We start from the raw sequence: 21,710 nt of genomic DNA, 5'->3' as shown, positions 1-21,710 counted from the left end.
TCTTCAGAGGATTTTCCTCTGAAGCTCCTCAATGCGGGTAATGATCTGGTAGGTCCTCCAAGAGTAAATATGACTTTTGGAAATAACCAGAAATTATCCAGAATGACAACTAATAAAAAATAAAAAAGGTGGTCATGCTTTGAACTCCAAATGAACATATACAAAGTCTCAAAAACTATTTTTTCACTTGGCTGAAAAGCTGGTGGATGGAAACTTCTAGAAGTTGTTTACCACATTGTTTTATGCAATGAGAACACCTGTGGTACATGTGTGTAGCCTCCTGAAGAGACAACACTGAAAGGGTCCTCACTCACTCACTTGGATGTGGGCATTCTGGTACATTTGCTTTAGTCAGTCACATCTTAGGGTGTGTCCCCACTTTAGAGCCTGCTGGAGCAGACATCGATTTGTCCTCAACTCCTCCGACGGAGGTCTGCTCCTAACAAGTTTTACCCAGGAACCCCCTCACCCCTCCTTCAGCATGTGGCTCTGAGGTGAGTAGCTGTAAAGATGGTTCTGTTCCCAAAAGCCTGCCTTCGGGCACATGAGTCACACAGATCCCCGGAGAGGAGACCAAAACCCTGCATATGCTATGGGAAGGCAGACTCTCAACGTCATTAAATAAAATCTTTAATGTAGAAGCCTGTTTGCCAGGTTTCTGTGCTATCTGGATTCCCAAAGCACAGTGGGATGATTTGAACAAAGACTTCTCTTTCCTTGACTTGGGCTACATGAATGCTGATCATTTTGCTGGAAGGGTGTGGGCTGAAGCTCAAAACAGTGAGCTAGAGTTTTAACTCAACTGCCTCCCATCTGAAAGGAACAAAAGAAGTTAGGACCAGACAAAAATTAGTCTAGAGAAGCTCAACAAGAAAATGACTTCATTCTACTTTCGACTTCCTCAAGGATGTGTCAGGTGAGGCTGGGCAGGAAGTTACTTTCTCAGTCCCTCAATTTCCTTGTCTATAAAAGAAGCTGCTTCTGTTTCCTACATATCCAGGAGCATATGCATATAACTCTAACAGACGTAGTAATAAAGGGAGGTTATAATTCAGAAGGCATTCTTTCCGTCGGGTGTGAATTTAGGTGAGTTTGGGTAATGGGGTCCTCAGCTGCCTCTCAGTCAACATGTTGAACAGGAGCAGACTGAAGTGGAATCACAGCAAGACCCCTCCCTACACTTACTGCCATCACAACAGGTAGGTCACTAACCTAAGCACCGCCAACCCTTAGGGACAGGTACAGAAGGTCAAGCAAGCAGAAGGACTGGACCGGACTTGTCCAGCACCGCCCACGTACCCGGCACTTTGCCTGCATTATCTCACTTAACTCTGTATAGTCAGTTTACCATCTCCATTTTATACATGAGGAAATCGAGGCTCAGAGAAATTAATGACTTGCCCAAGACAGAAGCTGGACTCCGAAAACCTGGGCTTTGCCACAGAAACACCATTCCACGGCAAGTCCTAAAATCTGACAGAAGCAAGCTTTTGCTCTTCTCGGCCCCAAGACTAACCCCCAAACCAAGAGGATCCTGGGGTGCTGGAAAAACCATGAGCCCAGAATGACTGGGTCCCAACAAAGGTCTGCAGCTATTGACCCCTCTACCCCTCACATCACTCCTCTGGGCCTCAGCTTCCATTCTTGCAAAATGGGATGAAAACTCTTCTCTCAAGGTGGTTGTGTGGATTGAAATAACGCTTTGAAAACCATGGAGCACTGCACTAAATGAAAAGCACCATTTGTGACTGTTACCAGTGGAGACCCCAGAATTTAAATCTCAGGTACATTTTACTTTTATTTCTAAGGCACTTCTCTCCAGAAAGCTCAAGATGCCAAACAATTAACTTCTAAACAATATTCATTTCTATAAACACCATATCTGGGGCTTCTTTAAAGCAGAGTAACCCTGTGGCTGGGGGACGGGACCCCAATTCTTTCCCCAGGAGAACGACAATGTTGAGAGTCTTCGAGGCTAGGATAGGAGGTTAGAAAGTTCGGAGGATCAGAAATCTCTTACTGAGAAGATATCATTAGATGACACTTGTATCCCATTAATTCCTGGGAAGATCGGCCCCCAATTTCATGCTGTGTCTTCAAGGATCCTACACAGGTAACTCAGCTAAAATTATTGCTACAAAAGGAGGGCTGCATGAGAAGAGGCACATTCACAAACAACCAGCAAAAATTTTAAGGCGCTTACACCCACCACCTAAGGGGTTTGGGAAAAGCAAGGCACAATAAAAAGAATAAAAGACGGTTCTTGTCCCAAACAGGCAGACACCTCCACACTCCTCTCTTCCCGGAGAAAGAGACACACACAGACAGACCGCCAACGCTCACTGTACCCTCCCAACACCCTGGGGGAGGCTGTCTGACACAGGTTTTCATTCAGCAACTATGGCCTCATTACTCAACTATGGCTTTCTGTATTCTTTCCCCTTCCCCCACAACTCCTCTCTCGAACACAGGCTCCATTTCCTCACTCCACCCACCCCACCTTGGGAGCTGGAAACCAGCCCAAAGAACACCCCTCTCCTGGCATGAAAATAACCCAGTGAGCCTCATGGGCTTCCCTCCCGCACCCCCAAACCCAAGCACTGCCCTGAATTTGGCCTGAGTCCTGCTCTGCCAAATGACCCTGGGCCAGTCTCTTCTGCTGTCCAGGCTTCTATCTGCTGGGGGAGAACCCGACCCTGACCTCGACTGTTCCTCCCCTCTCTGCTTTGCTGTTTCAGAGATGCTACAATTCTAACCTGAGCCTTCAGTGAGCACTCTCCTAGCCTATCTGCTCCTCCTGGCTTACTAGGGCAGCTACTTCTCTCCTTAGGAAAATAGCCTTTTCTAGTAGAGATCTGGGCACTTCCCAGACCAGGGGGAGGTAAAGGACAAGGGAAGTCACAGGAAGAAACAAAATGACAATTTGCAAGCAGCAGCTTCCCTTCCACACAGAGCAAAGCCACCACTGCAGCATTTTCACCCAGCGCAGAAAGAGCTGGAGACGCGGTGGCTGTGTGGCAATGACTGCATCCCCAGTGCCAATGCCCTTCGCAACATCGACAGCCAAGCCAATACCCAGGTGTCTGAATGAACGAAACACTATCACCACCTCTTCCCCTACCTGTGACTGTCACAAACGCCATCTCCTAGACCAAGAAGGAAAACTGAACAATCCAAGTTTCGGTATCTGCTTGCCAGGTGTTTCCATTTTTCTTCATTTTTTTTTATGTTGCCATGGCAACCAAATGCAACAGGCAAAGCTAGCCTAAGACTGTCAGTCTGGAGAGACAAGGCACTGGCTATACAGTTGCTGAGAGCAACACATCGGCCTCACAGCCCAGGGCTCAGCAGATGAGCAACAGGACAAACTCCTCTGAGCTCTGAGTTGTGCACCCCCATCCCTATTCTGTGCTTTTAATGTCTCACTATCAGCTTTTACCAATTTGCAACTGCAGGAGGAAAGGGAGACAGCCATCTCCTAGCAGGAGATACCCCACCGCAAGGCCCATAATCAGCACACACCTTGGAGAGGCCTATCCTGAAGCCTGCAAAATGAAGCCCCAAAGAGTTCAAAGGAAAGGAAAGGTCATTCTTACCTTTGGCAAGGTAATATCTTAAGTGTTATCCTCCAAATACCACTCATAACATTCCAGGCAATTCCGACTTGTAGTTCTTTTCCAAACAATCCAATGAGAAAACAGAGGGCTGCTCAGACCCCAAGGGAAGGAATAAGCTAAACTAGCTAGGATGCCAGGACAAGCAGGCCAGGGTCCTTTCCCTGTTAGGAAACTCCAAGGCAATCCTGGGTGCCTTGTAGCTGGCTTCTGAGCATCAAGCTTCTGAACTTCCAGAGCACGTACTCTCTCTCAACTAGGCCCCACCTCAACATCAAATGCTTGACAGAGCCTAGGGATCAATGTACACAGCCTGCTGTCAGTCAGCTGCCAGCATCGAGGCTCCGGAATGCTTCTCTCCTCTCTCTGAGAGCTGCAGAGGCGTTTGTCAGAGGCTTCCTGGGCAGACCAGCACTGAAGAGAAAATGCTCCTATGCAGAGCACCAACCATGAAAACCACAGCCTGGCAGTTCCCTGTGCCCAGGCTTACCCCTTCAGAAGGGCTCCTGTGTGTGGCCCTTTAAGCCACAAAGGGCAACCACAAGTTTCCAACTTAAGAAAATCACTGAGAATGAGGAAAGAAGCTTAAGAAGAGGAGCCCAAATGATCCAATCACTAGAAATGAGGCCTCGTAAAAAGGCTTAAGAACATTTTCTGGAGAAAAGACTACCAAGGAGGCTTGGCGTCTTTCAAGCAAGGGTACAGTTATTAGATCAAATACAATTACAATTAAAATCTCTAAGCAGCAGCAGCCTACTTAGTTACCACATTAACACCAGAGTACAGCCAAGGAAGGGGACTGTCTCTTAAAGACCACGGAAATGAGGCAGTATGTGTAGTGGTTAGAAGCACAGCATCTGGGGCTAGACTACCTGGATTCAAGTCCTAACTCTGTCACTTACTGTGAGACTTCTGGCAAGACTCTTAACTTCTCTATGCCTCGGTATCCATGATAATAATGATATCGTCCTCACACATCTGTTATAAAAATGAAATTCCTATACATAAAGCACTTACAAAAGTATCTAACAGTACATAGTAAGGGCTCTAAGTGTTAGCTATAATAATAAGATTATTATTAATGGAAAGGCCAACTCTAGGAGATAGATTACTTCATTTAATGTTAATGATGAAATTCTAGATCCTGAAACAAGGGATGCTGGAAAATCTCTTTCCTAGAAAGTTGTGGACTGAGCTAAAATTTGCCTGTCTACAACTTTTACTCATTGATCTGATGCCTGCCTTTGGCAGCCATGTAATACATGCACCTCACTTCTACTGCCAGCCGTTCTTGAAGGCTTACAGCCCATCCTCCATCTTCTCTCCTGCAGACTAAACATGCTAGGTCACAGGATAGGGTTTCCGGCCCCTTCACACCATAATGGTCCCCTTTCTCAGGAAAATCTTAATTACTCAACATCCCTGGTACTAAATTGCTCAAATTTAGTATCCGGATCACAGTGTTTGAGGCTCAATATGTCATTTTGTGCTCCATAAACTTGAAATGAAGTAGTTCACAAAAATCATGGTATACCTGAACTATTCTCTCCCTTTCTGTATACACTGCACTTTTACTGATGTAGCCTGAGCTCATATTAGCTCCTCCATCAGGGCTTTCCACATGCCTGTTGGCTTGGTTGTGCATGGGTATCCCCTGGGAGACAAGGCTGCAGGACCCACTGACTGATACCCACCCGCCTTGGGGGTTCTGACAAAGGACTAGGTAGCATAACAGAAAAGATGAAATGAGAAAGCAAACACTCTATGCAGCAAAAGAAGCTTGTCAGTGACAGATTTGAAAGGTCCTGCTTCCCTTAATAAATCTGGACTGCGGGTTATTAAGTATAGTCATTAATGCTGACCAATAAATATTTCGAATTCTCTTCCGAGGTGGATGGTAGAAAGGCACTTCCCTGCTCCCGTGAAGTTAGAAGTGGTCATACGGCTTGCTTTAGCCAATGCGATGTGAGTGAGAGCCAGTGGCACAGTTCAAAGTTCCCATTTTCTTGCTTTTGGCAATCGTGGAAGCACAGAGATGGAGCCTACCTCAGTACAGATGACAGAGCAGAACCCCTTAGGTGACCTGTGATGGATATGGAAAGTGAGAAATAAACCTTGTTTTAAGTCACTGAGATTTTGTTTTATGTTGTTACCACAACAACAGACCCTAGCCAATCCTGACTGGTTCTGTATTACTGACATAGAAACTAGAATACTCAGAGCTTATATCCTCTGGATCCACCAGATCATAGCTTTCACATTTTTTCTCTTTACCATGCTTCTAATCTGTAAGATGGGAAACTATCTTCTGGTGGGTATGCACCTATTACACTAAGCCACTTAATTTAGCCCCACCTGCCATCAGTAAGGGAGATGTGTTATCTCTTCACATTAGTAATGCTCTAAGGAAGTCACCATGGAGACCATTTTTTTCTTCCCAAAGGAGAAGAAACCCAAGATTATTTGACTAAAATCTATCTAAGATCATCACTGCAGCCTGGAGAATGATGAATATCCGGAGGAAACTTAAGAATGAATGGAAGAATCTGGGAATAATTTAGGAGGAATGGGAACAGTAAGTTGTCTAAATTTGTGATTCTCTAACTTTTACCTGAATCAGAATCACCTAAAGGTCTGTTAAAACACAAGTTACGTAGGGTCCTACCTCCAGTCTCTGACTGTAGGTCTGGGGTAGGCTCAAGAATTTGCACCTCTAGCAGGTTCCTGGATCATGCTAGCACAGAGACTGTACTTTGAGAGCCACTGCACTAGAAGGATTCGCTCCAAAAAACTGGGGTGAAGGCTCTGGCAAGGGGAGCCAACGTGGCCTTAACAGACCCTCTTTGGAGTCCGTTCTCCTTTTCCCTCCCAACACAACATGAAAGCTGATACGTGAAGGACAAAAATTATCATCTCAGCCTTTTTTCTTTACCTCATAACATACTAAACAAAAATCAGTTCCTCTTTACAAGATGATAACAGTATTCTTTATTCACTGGCATATTTAAAAAAAAAAAAATAGTTTCCGTGAGGGGTCATCATGCCTCACTCACCTCCCAGATGTCCAGTTAGAGGTAAGTCCAAGTGTATTCCAGGAGGAAGCCGTTCAGATAACTGGCTGCAGCCTTCCTAGCATTATCTCCACACTCCCCTTCCCAAACCTCCACTACACGTGTCTTCTTGCCCTCTGACCCCAAGGCTGGTCACACTTCCCACAGCTGTGAACAACACTCACACACATGCACACTTATCCTCGCTTATCTAAATCCTCCCCCTTCCTCCAGTTTAGGGCCAGACACTTCAAGAAAGTGTTCTTTCTCTTTCATCCCCATCACAGTCAATCAGTCACTAAGTCCTGTCAATTTTACCTCCCTAGTATCTCCAGAATCCATCTGGTGCTCTTCATTTTTCACTCTAACTCAACTGGTATAGATCCTCCATGCTCTACCCTCCCTGGCCTCAAGGTCTTTGCCCAGGTTGCTCACCTTGACTAGACAGGTCTCAATTTAAACAACATACCTTCCCAAGATGAGAAGGCCTTCCATGATCCCTAAGCCAGGTTAGAATCCTCTTTTATCAATCCCCATTGAACCTTTTGTTTCCTCTGTCATAAACACTAATTGCACTTGTGATCTATTTAATTATCTACCTTCCCTATTCAACTGTAAGCTCTTCACAGACAGGACCACATTTTTCTTACTTGCTGCTCTAACTGCAGAGTCTGGCACTGCCTCTGACATGATGTAGACATTTACTAAGTATTTAATGAGTAAGTGCAGTAATCAGTTCATAGGAATCTTCCCTTTCTCTCCATGCCTAAAGCGCATTCTGCTTCAAGGAATTTCTGGCCATATAGTTGCACCCACCTCCTAAGACAAGCAAGCATTCCTTATGACACCCAGGAAATGGAATCTAGAGGGAAATAGTGACCCTTAAAAAGAAGGAATATTTTTTTCCTTAAAGACTGGATGCAATTAAGATTTACTACAGAGATTATTTTAGTAGAATAAAAATGGTTACAGTTCTCAGAAGTGGTCAGGGGACGAAGTCTTCTGTTAACAATGAGGAAAAGGAAGTGTGTGTGATAGCTGTTCAGTGATAAAAAGCCTGCATTTTTCTAGAAGCTCTTATTAAAGTTGGTAACTTCCCAAGTTAAGTATTTTGATGGATTTCCCCATCCAGACCTTTAGTAATGATCGGGGCCCATGTCTCCAGGATGCCTAAGAAAGGAGGCTGAACTCAGTGACCTCCCAAGAGTTTCTGACCTTTAGGATCCTATAAACAAATTCATTCCAAGCTGGAATGTGGAGAATCCACATTCTGGCTCTGTTTTTACACAGCAGTTCTTTCTTGACATAGGAGACAAGATAGCCTACTCTCTCTCTAATAGTATTAATGCTTTCAAAGTCAGATCCCAACTCCACAGTCTGGCCATCGTGTCCCATAGGTCACCAGCATCAAAATAATTTAACAGGCAGCCTCTGACTAGGACAAGGGTTAGACCTGACTAAAGGGATCACGTTGGGATGACATCCTGGCTTCTAGCCATGTAACTTTGGGCAAGTGACTACTTTGAGTCTCTAAAACTGGTGATGATGACCTACCTCTCAGGATCATTGTAGTAAGTGAGCTATGCTTGTAAAATCCCCAGCACAGAATGAACATGCAAGGAATGTCAGTATTACTGTGATTATAGATTTCTAGTTTTAAAAGTTCTGTAAAATAATGTTTCTAAGCTGAAAATACTATAGAAATGAAATGTTTGGAATTTGCTTAAAAAGAATCTAGGGGGTGATGGGGAGGGGACAGATGAAATAAAATCAGCCATCTTTTGGACATTATTGAAGATGGGTGATGAATACATTGGATTCATTACAATATCTTTCTACTTTTGTATATGCTTGAAATGTTCCATAATAGAAAATTTAAAGGTGTAAGTACCTAGGGAGGGAAATGCTATAAGAATATAAATACTGAAAATTTACTTAAGATCATATTTGGTCTAGGTGATTAAACAGAAGAAAAATGATTTGGAAAAAAAACTTAAAGCCAACATCTCTATTAGTTTCTCAAACAGAATTGTTTTCTTCAAACGGAATTGTCTCACATGAGCAGAAGGGAACAGCCACTTGCACATGTTTCTCTAATTTCTTTTTCAGGAGAAGAATACATCCTGCTTGGGCTGTACATGCATTTTTAAGTAGACAGTCCTGGGTGGTAGAACCTGCCTCTGAGCACCCCAGAGGCTCTGCCGAAATGGCATCGAGGAGCAGGAAAGTTCCTGTGTTAAGTAAGAAAAGTAAGCAGAACGAACTCAAAATTTTCAGGGACAATAGGTGGCAAGGGTCTGCTCTCCTAAGCCCTGGCTTTGGACTCTTATATGAGGCTTCCTTGAGAGGCTGGTTCAGCACGGTCTGAGGCTACATTTACAACATTTTCATACCAGATGAGTGTTACATGTCGCTTGAGGGGAAAGGGTTCATTCAGGGGAAAGTGAGCTTTTAAAGGGCTCTGACAACACCAATCACAGCACATACCCATATCATCTTCCCACTTCCATCTCTTCACAAAGAGAAGTCTAAAGATTGAAAGACAAAATGCTCGCTTTTTATCATGAATTAACCAACCCACTTCAAGCCCTTCTACCTAAGAGAAAAAAGAGTCCAACAAGCTTTGTTTTGAGTAAATGCCTTTAAGCTCCAAAACTCTGCCTGGAAAAGGAGAATATATAAAAGTACTTACTCTTCTTGAAGAATAAATTCGCTGTTTTCCGGAGAAAACTGCCCGCTCACGGGATGCCTGAACGCTGTGGTCTGCTGGTTATGGCTAAAGAGAAAGAAAGAGAGATAATGATGGAAAAGTCATATAAATGGAAAGGGTTACAGACACAATGACAGGTCAGTAATTTCTGAGGACCCCTGACTATCAGAGATTCCTCCCAAAATGAGAAAGTGGGCCTTTCTGCTGAGAGGCACTTATTTTGTCAGAACCCAGCTACATTTAAAAGTTAAGAACCTCCAGTTCGGGTGCCAAAGGCCATTTAAAACACAGGGATTTTAACTCTAGGGAAGTCTTGGCTCCAAGGCAACACTTCATCTTAGAGAGACATTCTATGAGGCACTGATTCCAACAAACTGAGCAAAAAGTTACTTTAAGATGGCACGAGCTAAAACAAGAATGAAGGAAAGCAGACGGCACTTTCAACAGCTTCCAAAATCCATGAACCAGGAAAAGAATTCTAAGAATTAACCACCCACCCAGAAAAATCTATCTTCTTAAAATTCTTCTCCCTACTACAAAATATCTTCAGTTCAGTGATGGGATATAAATATATGGGCATGTCTCTGCAACAAGACCTGCACAATTTCAACGCTGTGAGTTTCGATCACCCTTTTGAAGTTAGGAGGGATCAGCTTCCACGCCAAGCTGACAGACACAACCAAAGTGTGTAGGTGTTTTGTGTATTCACAAAGGCTGCCTGGTTCTTTGAAAGGAAGAGGAACTGGCTTTAAGGGCTGCTGGTTTCCTCCCTGAATAAGCTAACCTAACCTTCTTTTAAAAAGAATATGATTTATTTTTAAATGTTTTCCCCAATCACAAATCATATTCTTCTGAGCAATTTTAGAAAATAAGGTCATCCATGATCTCACCATCTAGAGATATACGTGGGTATCTTCTCCTTCCTAGCTTTTATTTCCTTCTATTTAAAAGAAATGTTGTGATTTTACTGTATTTAGAAATCTGTATCCTGCCTTTTTACATCATATTAACATAGAAAATTTCCTACGTCATTAAGAGTTTTGAAATAGCTGAATAATAGTCTCATCATATGGATATAATTTTTTTTCACATAACTGTTCAAAAAATATTTACTGGCCATCTGTATGCCAGACAGTGCTTTAGGTGCTGGACATACAGAGTGAACAAACAAGTCCTTATCCCACAGTGCTTATTACATTCTGGAAAGATTAACATCCTTCTAATGCTGAACATTTTAGGTGTCCCCCCTCCACTATTATAATAAACACATCTTTGAGTACATGCTTTTTCTGCTATTCAAATTATTTCCTTGGGTTAAAGTCCCAGAGGTAAAATTACCTAATCAAAGGGCATGGTCATTATTTAAGGCTCCTAATACAGATGGTTAAAATGCTTTCACTGTCGGTCAATATATCATCTCAGTTTGGTAGTAAGATATTAGCCTCATCTCCAAATTGAGCACTGAGCCATCCCAGAGATTAATAGGTTTAAATGAGCACAGCAGAAAGGTTAAAAAAGAAAAAAAGCTCTAAACCTACACAAAGTTTTTCATATTCTGCCTTGAGGCCTGGTTAGAGTATCCTGTGTTCTGATGTCTGGGGTTAGCTGGCACTGAGGTTATTGCCGCCTGAATCCTAATAAGCCAAATGTAAAGTAGGCAGAGCCAGGCTGCTCCTTAGCTCTGCAACTCTCCACCACCCCAGCACTCTCTCACTCCTCTCAACCACTGCCAGCCTCCAGACTACCAGCTCCTGGTTCCAAACAAGCCATTGGAATCCTATGACCTCATCTGCTAGGCAGCAGCCTGAACTTCTCCAAAATGGAATTAAGACATGAGCATCTAGAGAAGCAGGCCCCCTGAAGACCTGTTTCAGAAATCCTTGCACCATACTCAAGGGTTACACTTTATTTACACCCAGCTTCTTTCAGAGTGTCAGCTCCATTCACCAGAGAATTTGAAAACAAACTCTAATCTAAGATTGCCTCATTTCCACCTGGAGAAAAAAAATGCTCCGCTCATAATGGGAATTACAATAAAGCAACACCACTATGTACTACCACCTCTCAAGGGTCCTCCAGACCACAAAGCCTTTTCTCACATCTTAGCTATTAACACCATCAACCCCCATTTTATGAATGGGGAAATGGCTCAGAGAAGTTAAGTGACTTGCTCAGGATAACTTTGTCAATAAGTGAAAAGAGTGAGACACGAATCCAGGTCTGCTATTTCTAAATTTGATGCCCTCTGCATGATAACCTGCTGTCCCCTTCCCTTAGGAATCTGTGAGGCTGGCAGTTTCCTGGCCATGATCAGGAATCCCTAAGATAAGCCATCAGGTAAACAGCACCATCCACTGCTACTACCTCTTCCTTCCTACTTCCCTCCTTCCCCTTGTGCCCAGGACCAAAGTTCTGAATGACAGCATCAGTGTGGCACTCAATAGCCCCCAAACAGCCTTGGTCTTATCACAAGATCAGCTGGGTGAATCTCTGGTAAATACAGGCAAAGAGCAAATCAGGTAAATGCTTGGAGCAGAAACAGCAACCATTTCATACACACTGCACAACCTTAATAGCAGATCCTGGGCTCCCCACATCCGACCTGAACCAGCTTAAATAAGCCCAGAGTCTTGGGTATATAAATCTCAAGCTGGATGGTATATGCACTAGAATGTGTTTTACATGTTAACATTAGAAAGAAGATTGTTTTTAAAGGTGGACGAAAAAACAGCTGTCATTTCATCAGACCTAGAGGCAGCTCCCCAACCCTTCTTTCCTAATACGGATGCTGTCCATTTTGCCAAAAAAGTTACCACAGCATTATCACCACCATTTCCTGCATTTACATGAAGCCTTAGGTGTGGTCACATTCATCATCGTATCTGACCCTCTCAAGTAACCTCTGAGTTAGGCAGGCAGATATTTTTATCCCTATGTTACAAAAAAGGAAACTGAGACTCCGAGTTATGGGATGTTATTGGAATATTCAATTTAAAAAACAGAAGGGAGCGACTTATATATTGAAAAAAGAGATGAACCAGACAAATGACTCTGGAATACTGAGGTCTTAAAATTTAATCATTTCTGATCAAACTCGCCCAGCTAACTAATGGCAAAGCTTTTGGTTCAGCTCTTTTTGAACAAAAGAAGAGTTAGGTCCTTGGGCTATTTCATTTCATTCAACCTTCCCAAATACCCAGTCCAGCAGGCTGTGTTTCATCACACCAGGCCACAGGTGAGGAAAGTGAGGCCCAGAAAGAGTAGATGACTTGCTCACAATGACAGTCAACTCATGTGTTCCTGTACATCACCCTTCCGGTCTCTTTCTCCTAGTCCAGGCTCACCTTGCCAAATGAAAGCTGCCTATTAAATGCTGGATCCCCACACCTATTTGGAGATTCCAAATCCTCTGACTTTACCTGTTGTCCCCTGAACCCTTAGCCCCAAAAGCCTTCAACATGCTTCACTTCCTGATTTTCTAAAACCCATGAAGAATCTTATACTATAACCCTGTCTCAAGACACATTTAGCAGGAACAGACAAATCCCTTGAAATACCTGTTCTTAAACCTGAATTGCCACCTTGATCCTTGGTAGTGATGGAGATGGCTCGGCTAGGAGCCAGGTGGCTGGTTTCAGGGGAGCACAGAAACTCTCCTCCATACAAGGGCTTCTGTTTCTCTTCAGGCTACTGAGAAAGTGACTTGGCACATGAGGTAAAACACAACCCAGTCTTTATTCTCTGATTCCGTTCTTCCCTAAGAGCAGCCCCTCCACGTTGAATGGCAGCCAATCTCGCCTGGGAGAGGACAAGGAAGCACAGAAAGTGACAGGGAAGGATGATCCCCGTGAAGGCGGGTCACAGGTAACCATCCATGTAAATAAGCACGTCTTCACAGGCCCTGGGCTGGGAAGGACTTGGGTTAGGCCCTAAGGAAGTCCAAGAGTAAAAGCAAGAGATTTGATAAGAGAACAGAGTGAGGGCAGGGGAGCAGTGCAGATCAACCTGAGCTCAATGTAAGGAAGAGCCCACCTACAACCACAGACGGGCTAGTCAAAATGTAAACGAGTCCTGTAGTTTATTGCAACGTTTTTGCAAGATTAATTTTCTATGCATATAGACCTTGACTGTAATGTCGGCAGTGACTCTGGCTGGTTAAACATAAAGGTACCAGTTACTTAGCACGCCAATTTTTTGGCATGGCAAGAAGTCCTGGAGTTATGTGAGTGGTGCTCAAGAGTAGAGGTCAGAGCATCTTGATAAATCTGGTTTTCTGACAGTGGTGGTATTGGTATGCTGAGAGTGTGCCAAAGCTGCTCCGTCAGCATTAGCTCTTATCTGGCCCATGCTATAAAGAGAAGAAACAGCTTAAAATGTAAGAAAAGTATCCAGCCTCAAAGCCTAAGGAGGAACTCTATTGAGGTTCTTCTCATTGGTATGCCTGGCAGCATTTGCTACTCTGGACCTTCCATTTAATCAATGCGGCTCCCAGAATATTGTTAAGAGTCACCCTGCAGGCCTGAAGCCACTTTTAGCACTGCCTCCAGGCTTTTTAAGGCACTTACTATCTTTGTTCCAAACCCTCATATCTCAAGAAAACCAAGGATTCTGGGTAACCTAACAAGCTCCTTGTTAGGCCCCAAAATTGGTAACTGAAACTCCAAGAACACAAGAAGTTGCCTACCTGCCTTCAGTTCTCATTTGGGCTGCAGAGCAAGAGACAGCAACCAAGAGTTGAAAGAGCCTTCCACATCTCCTCAACATTTCTTAAGCCCCTTTTGTTTTACTTAACACTTTTACAAAATTGCTCGCTTCCTGCAAAGTGTCAACACTGATTCATGTGGAGTTTCCTCAGGGGCTGGGAATCTTACCAAAGTGGTCTTTGGAGCTTGCACTATTTTGAAAATGTCACAATTTTCAACTGCTCACTGCATACAGGCATTACTCTGACAGGCCCTTCTTCCAGGGGCATGAAAATCAGGCCTTGATGAGCCAACACATAGTCCCCAAACTCTCTCCAAGTGGAAACACATTAACCAGCCTCCTTTGATATTGACCTGAGCAACAAGTCAGCCCTAGGGTCAGAAGATGTGGGTTCAAACCAGGGCAATCCACCTCACTTCCCAGCCTCAGTTCTTCCATTTGCAAATAATTAATAATTATAATATCCTTCTGAAAAGTTGTGAGAATAAAATGAGGGAACATACATTAAAGAGCCTCGCACAATGCCCGGCCTAAAGAAGGTACTCAATTAATGCTTGCTGAACCTGACTGTGCTTTGACTATGGCAATGACTACTGGCATCTAAATTTTAAGAGGGCAAAAACAGAATACACCTCACTCCCACCAAACTTGATATTCCTTCTCCAGGCTTCCATCTCCATTAACAGCATCACTTAGAGTAAAATCCAAGCTCCTTACTTTGGCTTAGAAGATCCTAGATGACTTGACTCTTGCTTAGATTTTCCTCTTCTTGTACCACTCTCCTCTCTACAAACCCGACCTCAATCTTACTGGCCTCCTTTCTGCTCCTTGCACACCAAGCTCTTTCCTACTTAACAACCTTTGGACCAGCTGTCCTTTCAGCCTGGGTGTTCTTTCCTCCATACTCTCATGACTGGTTTGTCATTCAGACCTCAGCGAAATCATCATCATCTTGGAGCCCTTCCCAACCACCCACTGAGGTAGGCTCCCAGTCGCTTCATATCATGTCACCCTATTTTAATTATCACTATTATTTTCCTTACTTATGTGTTTGATTATTATCAGTCTCCCTAACCTGTATTCCAGGAGACCAAAGACCATGCCTGTCTTTTCACTGCTATTATTAGCCTGTAACAGTGTGGCACTGTTATATCAACTGAATTAATGAAAAATGACAAATGGGAGTCTTAAAGTGAGGCCATGCCTCCAAATGGGCTTGCTAACCCTATAGAAGTCTGGACTCAGGTAACGAAGAGACAGGAACCTAAAGGGTCATAAACCATCAAAAGGCAGGGGTGTTCTGTTTTTACTGCCAGAGGAAGGAAAGATGAGACATCAACATGCCAACAATGCTTCATCCTTGGCTCTCTATCAATTTGGAGAAATTAGCCCTCCCCTGCAACATCCCCCCACCCCTGCAAGGGACAGTTAATATACTCAACAGGGAGAATCAACGACTGGAAAGCAAACACGGAGAGGAAATTACTGAGTGATTAAAAATACATAGGTGGATAATACAAACATCACCTGTATCTCCCTTTTGTGAACTGGGAGAGTATTTGGTATGAAATCTACAATTTGGTGACAGATTATATGCTCTCTCATATTGCTCTCTACTTATTTCATGTGTTTGTTCTCCCCGCCTACCCCTACCCCCAATAAGATCCTAAGGACCTGGAGGACTGGGAGCAGACATTCACTTATTTCACGTGTATCCCGTAGCACAGAACAGTAATACCCATGGATAGGCACTTTAACTCCTTCATCTCAACAGCCTGAGTACAAATAAACATCACCTTCAGAGAGAGGCTGTACAGAGCCCATCTCATTTTTTGATGTCAGCAGCCCAATGTATCACAGATCCCCCAGAGAGAGTGAGTGAGGCAGAGGCCCACAGGCTCTGATGAAGGATCCTACATCCAGGTTGGAAGACTCCACTAGCCTTGGGGGGCATGATGCAGACCAAGGAAGAGGCTTCCCCACTCCCACCATACCTGACTCAATCACATACGCAACTAGACAGACACTGAAATCCAGCCAAATCCCAAACTCACCACCTAGAGTGGCAGTCAGCAACTTCTCTCCTTGCCCAAAGGTGCCAAAAGGGGCAGAGCCTGGTACAGACAAAGCTGGGCATAGGTCACAAAATCAACTGAGGGAACTTAAAGCTCTCACAACTTGCAGAGAGAGAAGTCTGTCGTTTCCAAACTCTGAGTTTACCAGACTGAAGTCTTCCAGTATGATTTGAAAAGCTCTATATTTCATTAGGTTCTCCAGATGTTTTCGGGTCCACTCAGCGGCTAACACATTTCCTAAATTACCTCTTTTGAGCCAGTAACCCACGCTGCAAACCCATCTGCTTCCCACATTCCCGCATGGGGCCCCGGTACATAGGATTGCTACTTGGCTAATAGGATGTTTTAATTTTGGCTTCATAAGACCTCAATAATCACAAAAATATTAAAGCCAAACTCCTGACAGAATGAGGAAATCCAACCCAGATAGCCTCCCCTTCCCTAATTCTTTTTAAAAGAAAGTTGGCAGGAAAGCATTGTAGTCAAAACCCAGCTACCAGCTTTGTTACTACCAAACCAATTCCAGCCCCAGGGCAATTAGCCTCTCTGGGTCTCGGTTTCCTCATCTAAGGAGAGAGTTGGACTCTCCATCTGGAGAGGCCACACATGAGGCCTGCAGAGCATGAACCCCAGACTGTTCCACTGTACAGACTTGATTTCAAATCCCAGCTCTGCCATCAACTGGAGGTGCATGACCTTGAATAAATCAATGACCTCTCTGAAAGTTGGTTTCTTTATCTATAAAAAAAGAAGACCATTCCAACTTGACAAGATTGTTATGAAGAGTGCTGATAATGTGTCTGGCCTATAGCAGGCATTCAACCTTCAGTGCCTGTTAGATTTATCTTTTGCTAGCTCTAAAACTCCACTCTAATCAAGTTGTTTTGCCTTTTTCCATGTTGCAAACTCCATTATTATTAGCCTGCCATAGAACAGTGGCTCAAGAACACATTTTCTTCCTTCTGAGTTAAGGCACAACACCAGCCTCTTATTTAAACTTCTATTTAAAGAACTCGCCTGCCAGGCTAAGTGGTTTAAGATCAACAGGCGCCTTCCTTCAGCCACACTTCTGTCCCTCACTGGCTTGAGCCCCAGAAAAAAAAGCCTCCCCAGCAGGCTGCACTGAGCTAGGGGTACAAACTCTAGAGGGCTTTTAAAACTGCCCAGGAAACAATTTTGACCTCAGAGAACACATAGTTCTATGCTTCTGTTTAATACTCTTCAAAAGTCAGGATCCTTATGTATAAAATGAGAAGGCTGGAGCTGGTGATGTTTTATGGACCTTCCAGCTATAACACCTTAAGATGCTGAGGTTCATCTCAGAATACTGCCAGAGCCACAGAGTGAAATGTAACAGCACTACACGTAATTGAAAACGCAAAGGAAAGAGGCAGAACAGTTGTCCTCCCCAACCTCACTCCCAACAGAATATCCTTTGTAATGAGCTCAGGGAGGTGTAGTTAATGATAATTTTGTCCTATTTATTCTCAATTAAATCAGATTGTTTTGTTTTTAACTGTAGGCACTCCCAATCAAGCCACCAAAAACTCCCTTTCTCTCAAGAATTACCTGACTTTGATAAATCAGAATACATGGCAGAATATGTGAATCTCTACGAAACCTGTACAAGACAAACCTGCTCTCCTGTTCTCGCTGGAAAACGCAGCAGATGCACTCACTCTCTCCTTGAGCTCCATGTTGGCCTTATGAAAAACCCCAGTCCAGGGAGGTAAGGCCTTGCAGAGGCTCCCAGTCACCTGCTTGCTCTCAATTTCGTTTCTCGAGCAGCGGCTGCCTTCCAAGGTGTTACAAATCCAGCAGCCACTTGCTCCTACTCATTCATTCTCTTTCCTCCCCACCCCTGACGCAAAATCTGGCAAAGATACAGGAACATATTTCCAGCTCTGAGTCACCGCCCCACTGTGGCCTAGCAGAGCACTGGCTGGGGGTAAACAGTGAAGAAGGCGCTTGGTGTTTCCAGGTCCCAATTCTTCCGTTCTTGAGACTGTGGGGTTGGCTGTCCCTCCGGAAACAGGACATAAGAAACATCCCCATCTATGAGCTCTGGAGTCAGAATGAATTGCTCGATTTTTCTCTACCACGCTGTGGCTGAAGTCAGCCCCAAAACAGAGCCTTTGATGGCAAAATGATCGCTCATTTATCACTACAGATATTCCCCGCTTTTCAAAAGTTCCAGTTATACCATTCACCCTACAGAAGACCTACATTAGTACCTGTTTTAAATAACTGAAAGAAATCTGAAGAGAATTTTTGCTTTTAAGAAAAGGTGAAAAGCAAAAATAGTGTTCAGCATGTTTTGCAGCAAGCCACTGTAGAGGAAGGGTGCACTCCGAGCAGCGAGTGTCACTGCCAAGCTCCTCCCCAGGGACCTATACTCGGCATCAGGCTATCATAACTCTGAACGTGTCTGTGAGCATCTATGCTCATCTCGACTTATTTTGTGGATTCCTGCTTTTACTATATGTTAATTTCATCTTAGGTTTGCTGTTATTTGGTATGATTTGATAGGTTATTTTGGGGGATCTGGGAATGCTCAGAAATTTTTCCACATAAATTAATGGTAATTGCTTCTTCACTTTATGCCTGAAATTTCATCTTATGAAAGGTTTTATAGGAACAGTTCTACTTTCAGATAGCAAGGGAAACCTGTATTTCCTATGCCCAGGGCTAGTTCAGGAGTTGTGCAGTTACAAGCCACTATATCCACTCGCCCTGGTAACAATCTATGATTCTTCCATCACTGCTTGTGACAGGTAAGGTCTCCTGAGCATTGATTTAACCATGTGGTTCTCACTCCCAGAACAGGCCTGGAAAGGAGAAAAGGAAAGGGGTCAAAAAGAGAAAGTAAGGCAAGTGCCTTTCCTGTTGTGGCTTTACCGCTACAGCTTCAGATCAATACTGTGGCTCATCATTGCAACCTAAGCCTAGATGCAGTCACAATGCAGGTGACCACCTGAAATATAAGCTCCATAGGAAAAGTACTTCTGTTTTTACAGCTACGTTCCAGTGCCTACATAGTGCCTGGCACATAGCAAGTGCTCAATAAATATTTTTTAAAGTTAAAAAAAAATACAGGGGCTTTTATTTTGAGTCAACTTAAGATGTCAGTTTTACTAAAACCTGTATCCATTACTACCATTTTTTCTCTTTAAGAAATCTCCACATCTTCCATAACTTTTACTACTGCCTGTAGTGAGCGGTCTATAGATCTTTAAATGCAGAGATGATTTACTGTGAAACTAATAAAGCTCAAGCTCTAGGGTCCCTCACTTTCACAAGTCCCTTTCAAGGCCCCAGGAAGGACACTAGCGATGTGTTTACATGCTTTCCACAATTTTATATATTTCAAAAGGCCCCCAAAATGTATAAACATCAAGGCTCACAAAATATAGACCTACCACAGTAGAATGAAAGAATAAATGCCTCACAAACCATCCTGACACGTCATCCTAACAAGGGCATTTGGTTTGACAAAATGTGTTTTAACCACGAATGAGATACACCCTACCTATAGACACATCCCACCTAGTCACAAGTCAATTTCTGTAAAGATTGGAATAAGTTTGAGAGCCCAGACTCTATTCACTCAACATTTCCTCAGCCCTGCTATGCGTTTAACATTCTGAGTGCTTTGGGGTAAAACAATGATTAGAACATAATTATCCCCAATGAGTAGGAGCCTATAATCCAATCGAACAGACTGATATAGTCATATATAGATACAAATAAATATATATTTTATATATTAAGCATAAATACAAACATATGTAACTATAGATCGGAGTGGGTGTCATAATAGAAAAGTAAAGCATGGCACACCTATTGGCTAAGTATCAATCTGTTAGGTACAACAACCCTGGAAGGTAGATTGTATAATCCCCATAAAGAGGATATTGAGGCCCAAAGGGGTCAAGTGCCATCCCAAGGCCACATAACCAGTAAATGGAAAGGTCAGATTTTACACCCAGGTCTGCCTGACTCCAAAGTGTGGGCTTGCTCTTAATGGCTATTCTAATGGCCATTCTGGGGAGACATACTGGCTTCAGAGGTACAGGAACCACATCAAGCACCAGCGGAGGTTGGCAAGCTTCCAAAGCCCACACTCCCGAGAGTTGAGGAACGGGAAGTGCCATGAGCTTATTCATCAGGTGTATAGGTATAACTCTTGTTCACCAAGCAACACCCTAGCAGGAATCAGTGACAGCTACCTAGGAGTCAGAAGAGGCCACGTGTGAGGCTCCCACCCTGTGGCTCTGCCTCCAGACTTCCTTGTCCCTGTTGCCAAATTGATCATGCTGGAGCACAGCATGCATTCCACTGTCTCCTGTTACACACCTTATGTGGCTCCTAAAGCCTCCTTATCTCTCACCACTTCCTGCCATCTTTAACTGCTCACCAGTCCCCAAGTCACCTTGTCTTTCCTACCTCTGGGCTTGGGCTTCTGCTGTCCTTTTCCCTAATGAAGTCTGCCCAACCTTCAAGGCCCCTTCTCTTCCCAGTAGTCTTTCCTGATCACTCCAGGCCACCCTCATGCTTTCAGCACTCTTCATACAGCAATATTTCCCAACAACTCTTTTCATTTTACCTTCCAAAAATTAAGTACTACATATTATGGAGGGGTATAAACTTAAAAAAGCAGAAGTTCCTTTCCTTGCCTCCAATTCAGTGTCAATATTAGAGACAACGCCTTTATTGGTTTCTTGTGTATTCTTTTTGTTTTATAACTTTATAAAATGTTTATGCACTTAAAATTTTATATAAACATGTTTTTAGAAAAAAATTCACATAAATAGAATAAAACTAGACATATTATCCTATAACTTTTTAGTTTGCATATCTTGAATCTTCGATTCTTCCATATCTGTATGCAAGGGTGAATATAAGCAGTCCCCTCCACACACAGCTTCCCTAGGACTCCCACACCAGACCAGCCCATTGAGAGAGAGGACTAATCTGCTCCAACATGTATCAGAGGTTTCAAATTGATGACATGCAAAAAACCAATTTGTCCCCAAAATTAGTTTTATTTGAGCCACGCAGATTTTTAAAATTGAGCCAAAGTTTAAAAATAGGAAAATTTCATATAAAAATGGAAAAATAAAAAATTGGAAAAACAAAAACTATGGCAATGCTGGGCCTCCAGGCCTTTCCAGTTCACTGCCTACTGACTCCTGATGGTGAGACTGTGGTAGTTATCGCCACGCTTGCATTTCTAATTTTCTTACAGGAGAGGAATTTCTTTGTACCCATGTCACAACCAGAATTGGGAAAACAAAAGATAAACAGAGTGGGCCGAGTATTCCAAAAACAAATTGGAGAGCATAAACAGTCTGGTTTTTCTGTCGTTGTTATCTGCTAAGCCTCTACAGACATCTGAGTTTGCAACCCCTACCTTGTACAAACACCACTGATTCTAAAGATCTTCCGTTTAGGAAGGAAACCTATTTTAAAGAGTAAAGATTTCTTGCATAAGAGTAAGAACTAAAAGAAGATGGCAAAAATAAGCCAAAAATTTTCCTTCTCACAAAAAAATCTT

General features: G+C 43.3%; 1 protein-coding gene across 8 annotated transcripts in view; it reads right to left on the bottom strand.

The window, feature by feature from the left end:
* PLEKHA7 (pleckstrin homology domain containing A7) overlaps nt 1-21,710 on the bottom strand; it is a 123,089-nt gene that overhangs the window by 72,156 nt on the left and 29,223 nt on the right. For 5 of the 8 annotated variants that reach the window (XR_003046128.1, XM_015589625.2, XM_025046373.1 and 2 more), the window contains exon 2: nt 9,357-9,440. Coding sequence is in view for 5 of the 8 variants with exons in the window: in XM_015589625.2 (XP_015445111.1) it covers nt 9,357-9,440 (84 nt within the window). In the remaining 3 variants the exon portion in view is untranslated. Of the gene's footprint in view, nt 1-5,660; nt 5,698-7,133; nt 7,379-9,356; nt 9,441-9,629; nt 9,794-17,789; nt 18,045-21,710 lie in introns of those variants that run through there. The other 3 variants (XM_025046390.1, XM_015589639.2, XM_025046384.1) reach the window with 3 other exon arrangements.

Source organism: Pteropus alecto, unplaced genomic scaffold (assembly GCF_000325575.1).
Source record: "Pteropus alecto unplaced genomic scaffold, ASM32557v1 scaffold120, whole genome shotgun sequence".
NCBI classification, from domain to species: Eukaryota; Metazoa; Chordata; class Mammalia; order Chiroptera; family Pteropodidae; genus Pteropus; species Pteropus alecto.
The sequence above is the reverse complement of the archived record's forward strand: the minus strand, read 5'-3'. Positions and strand labels throughout refer to the sequence as shown.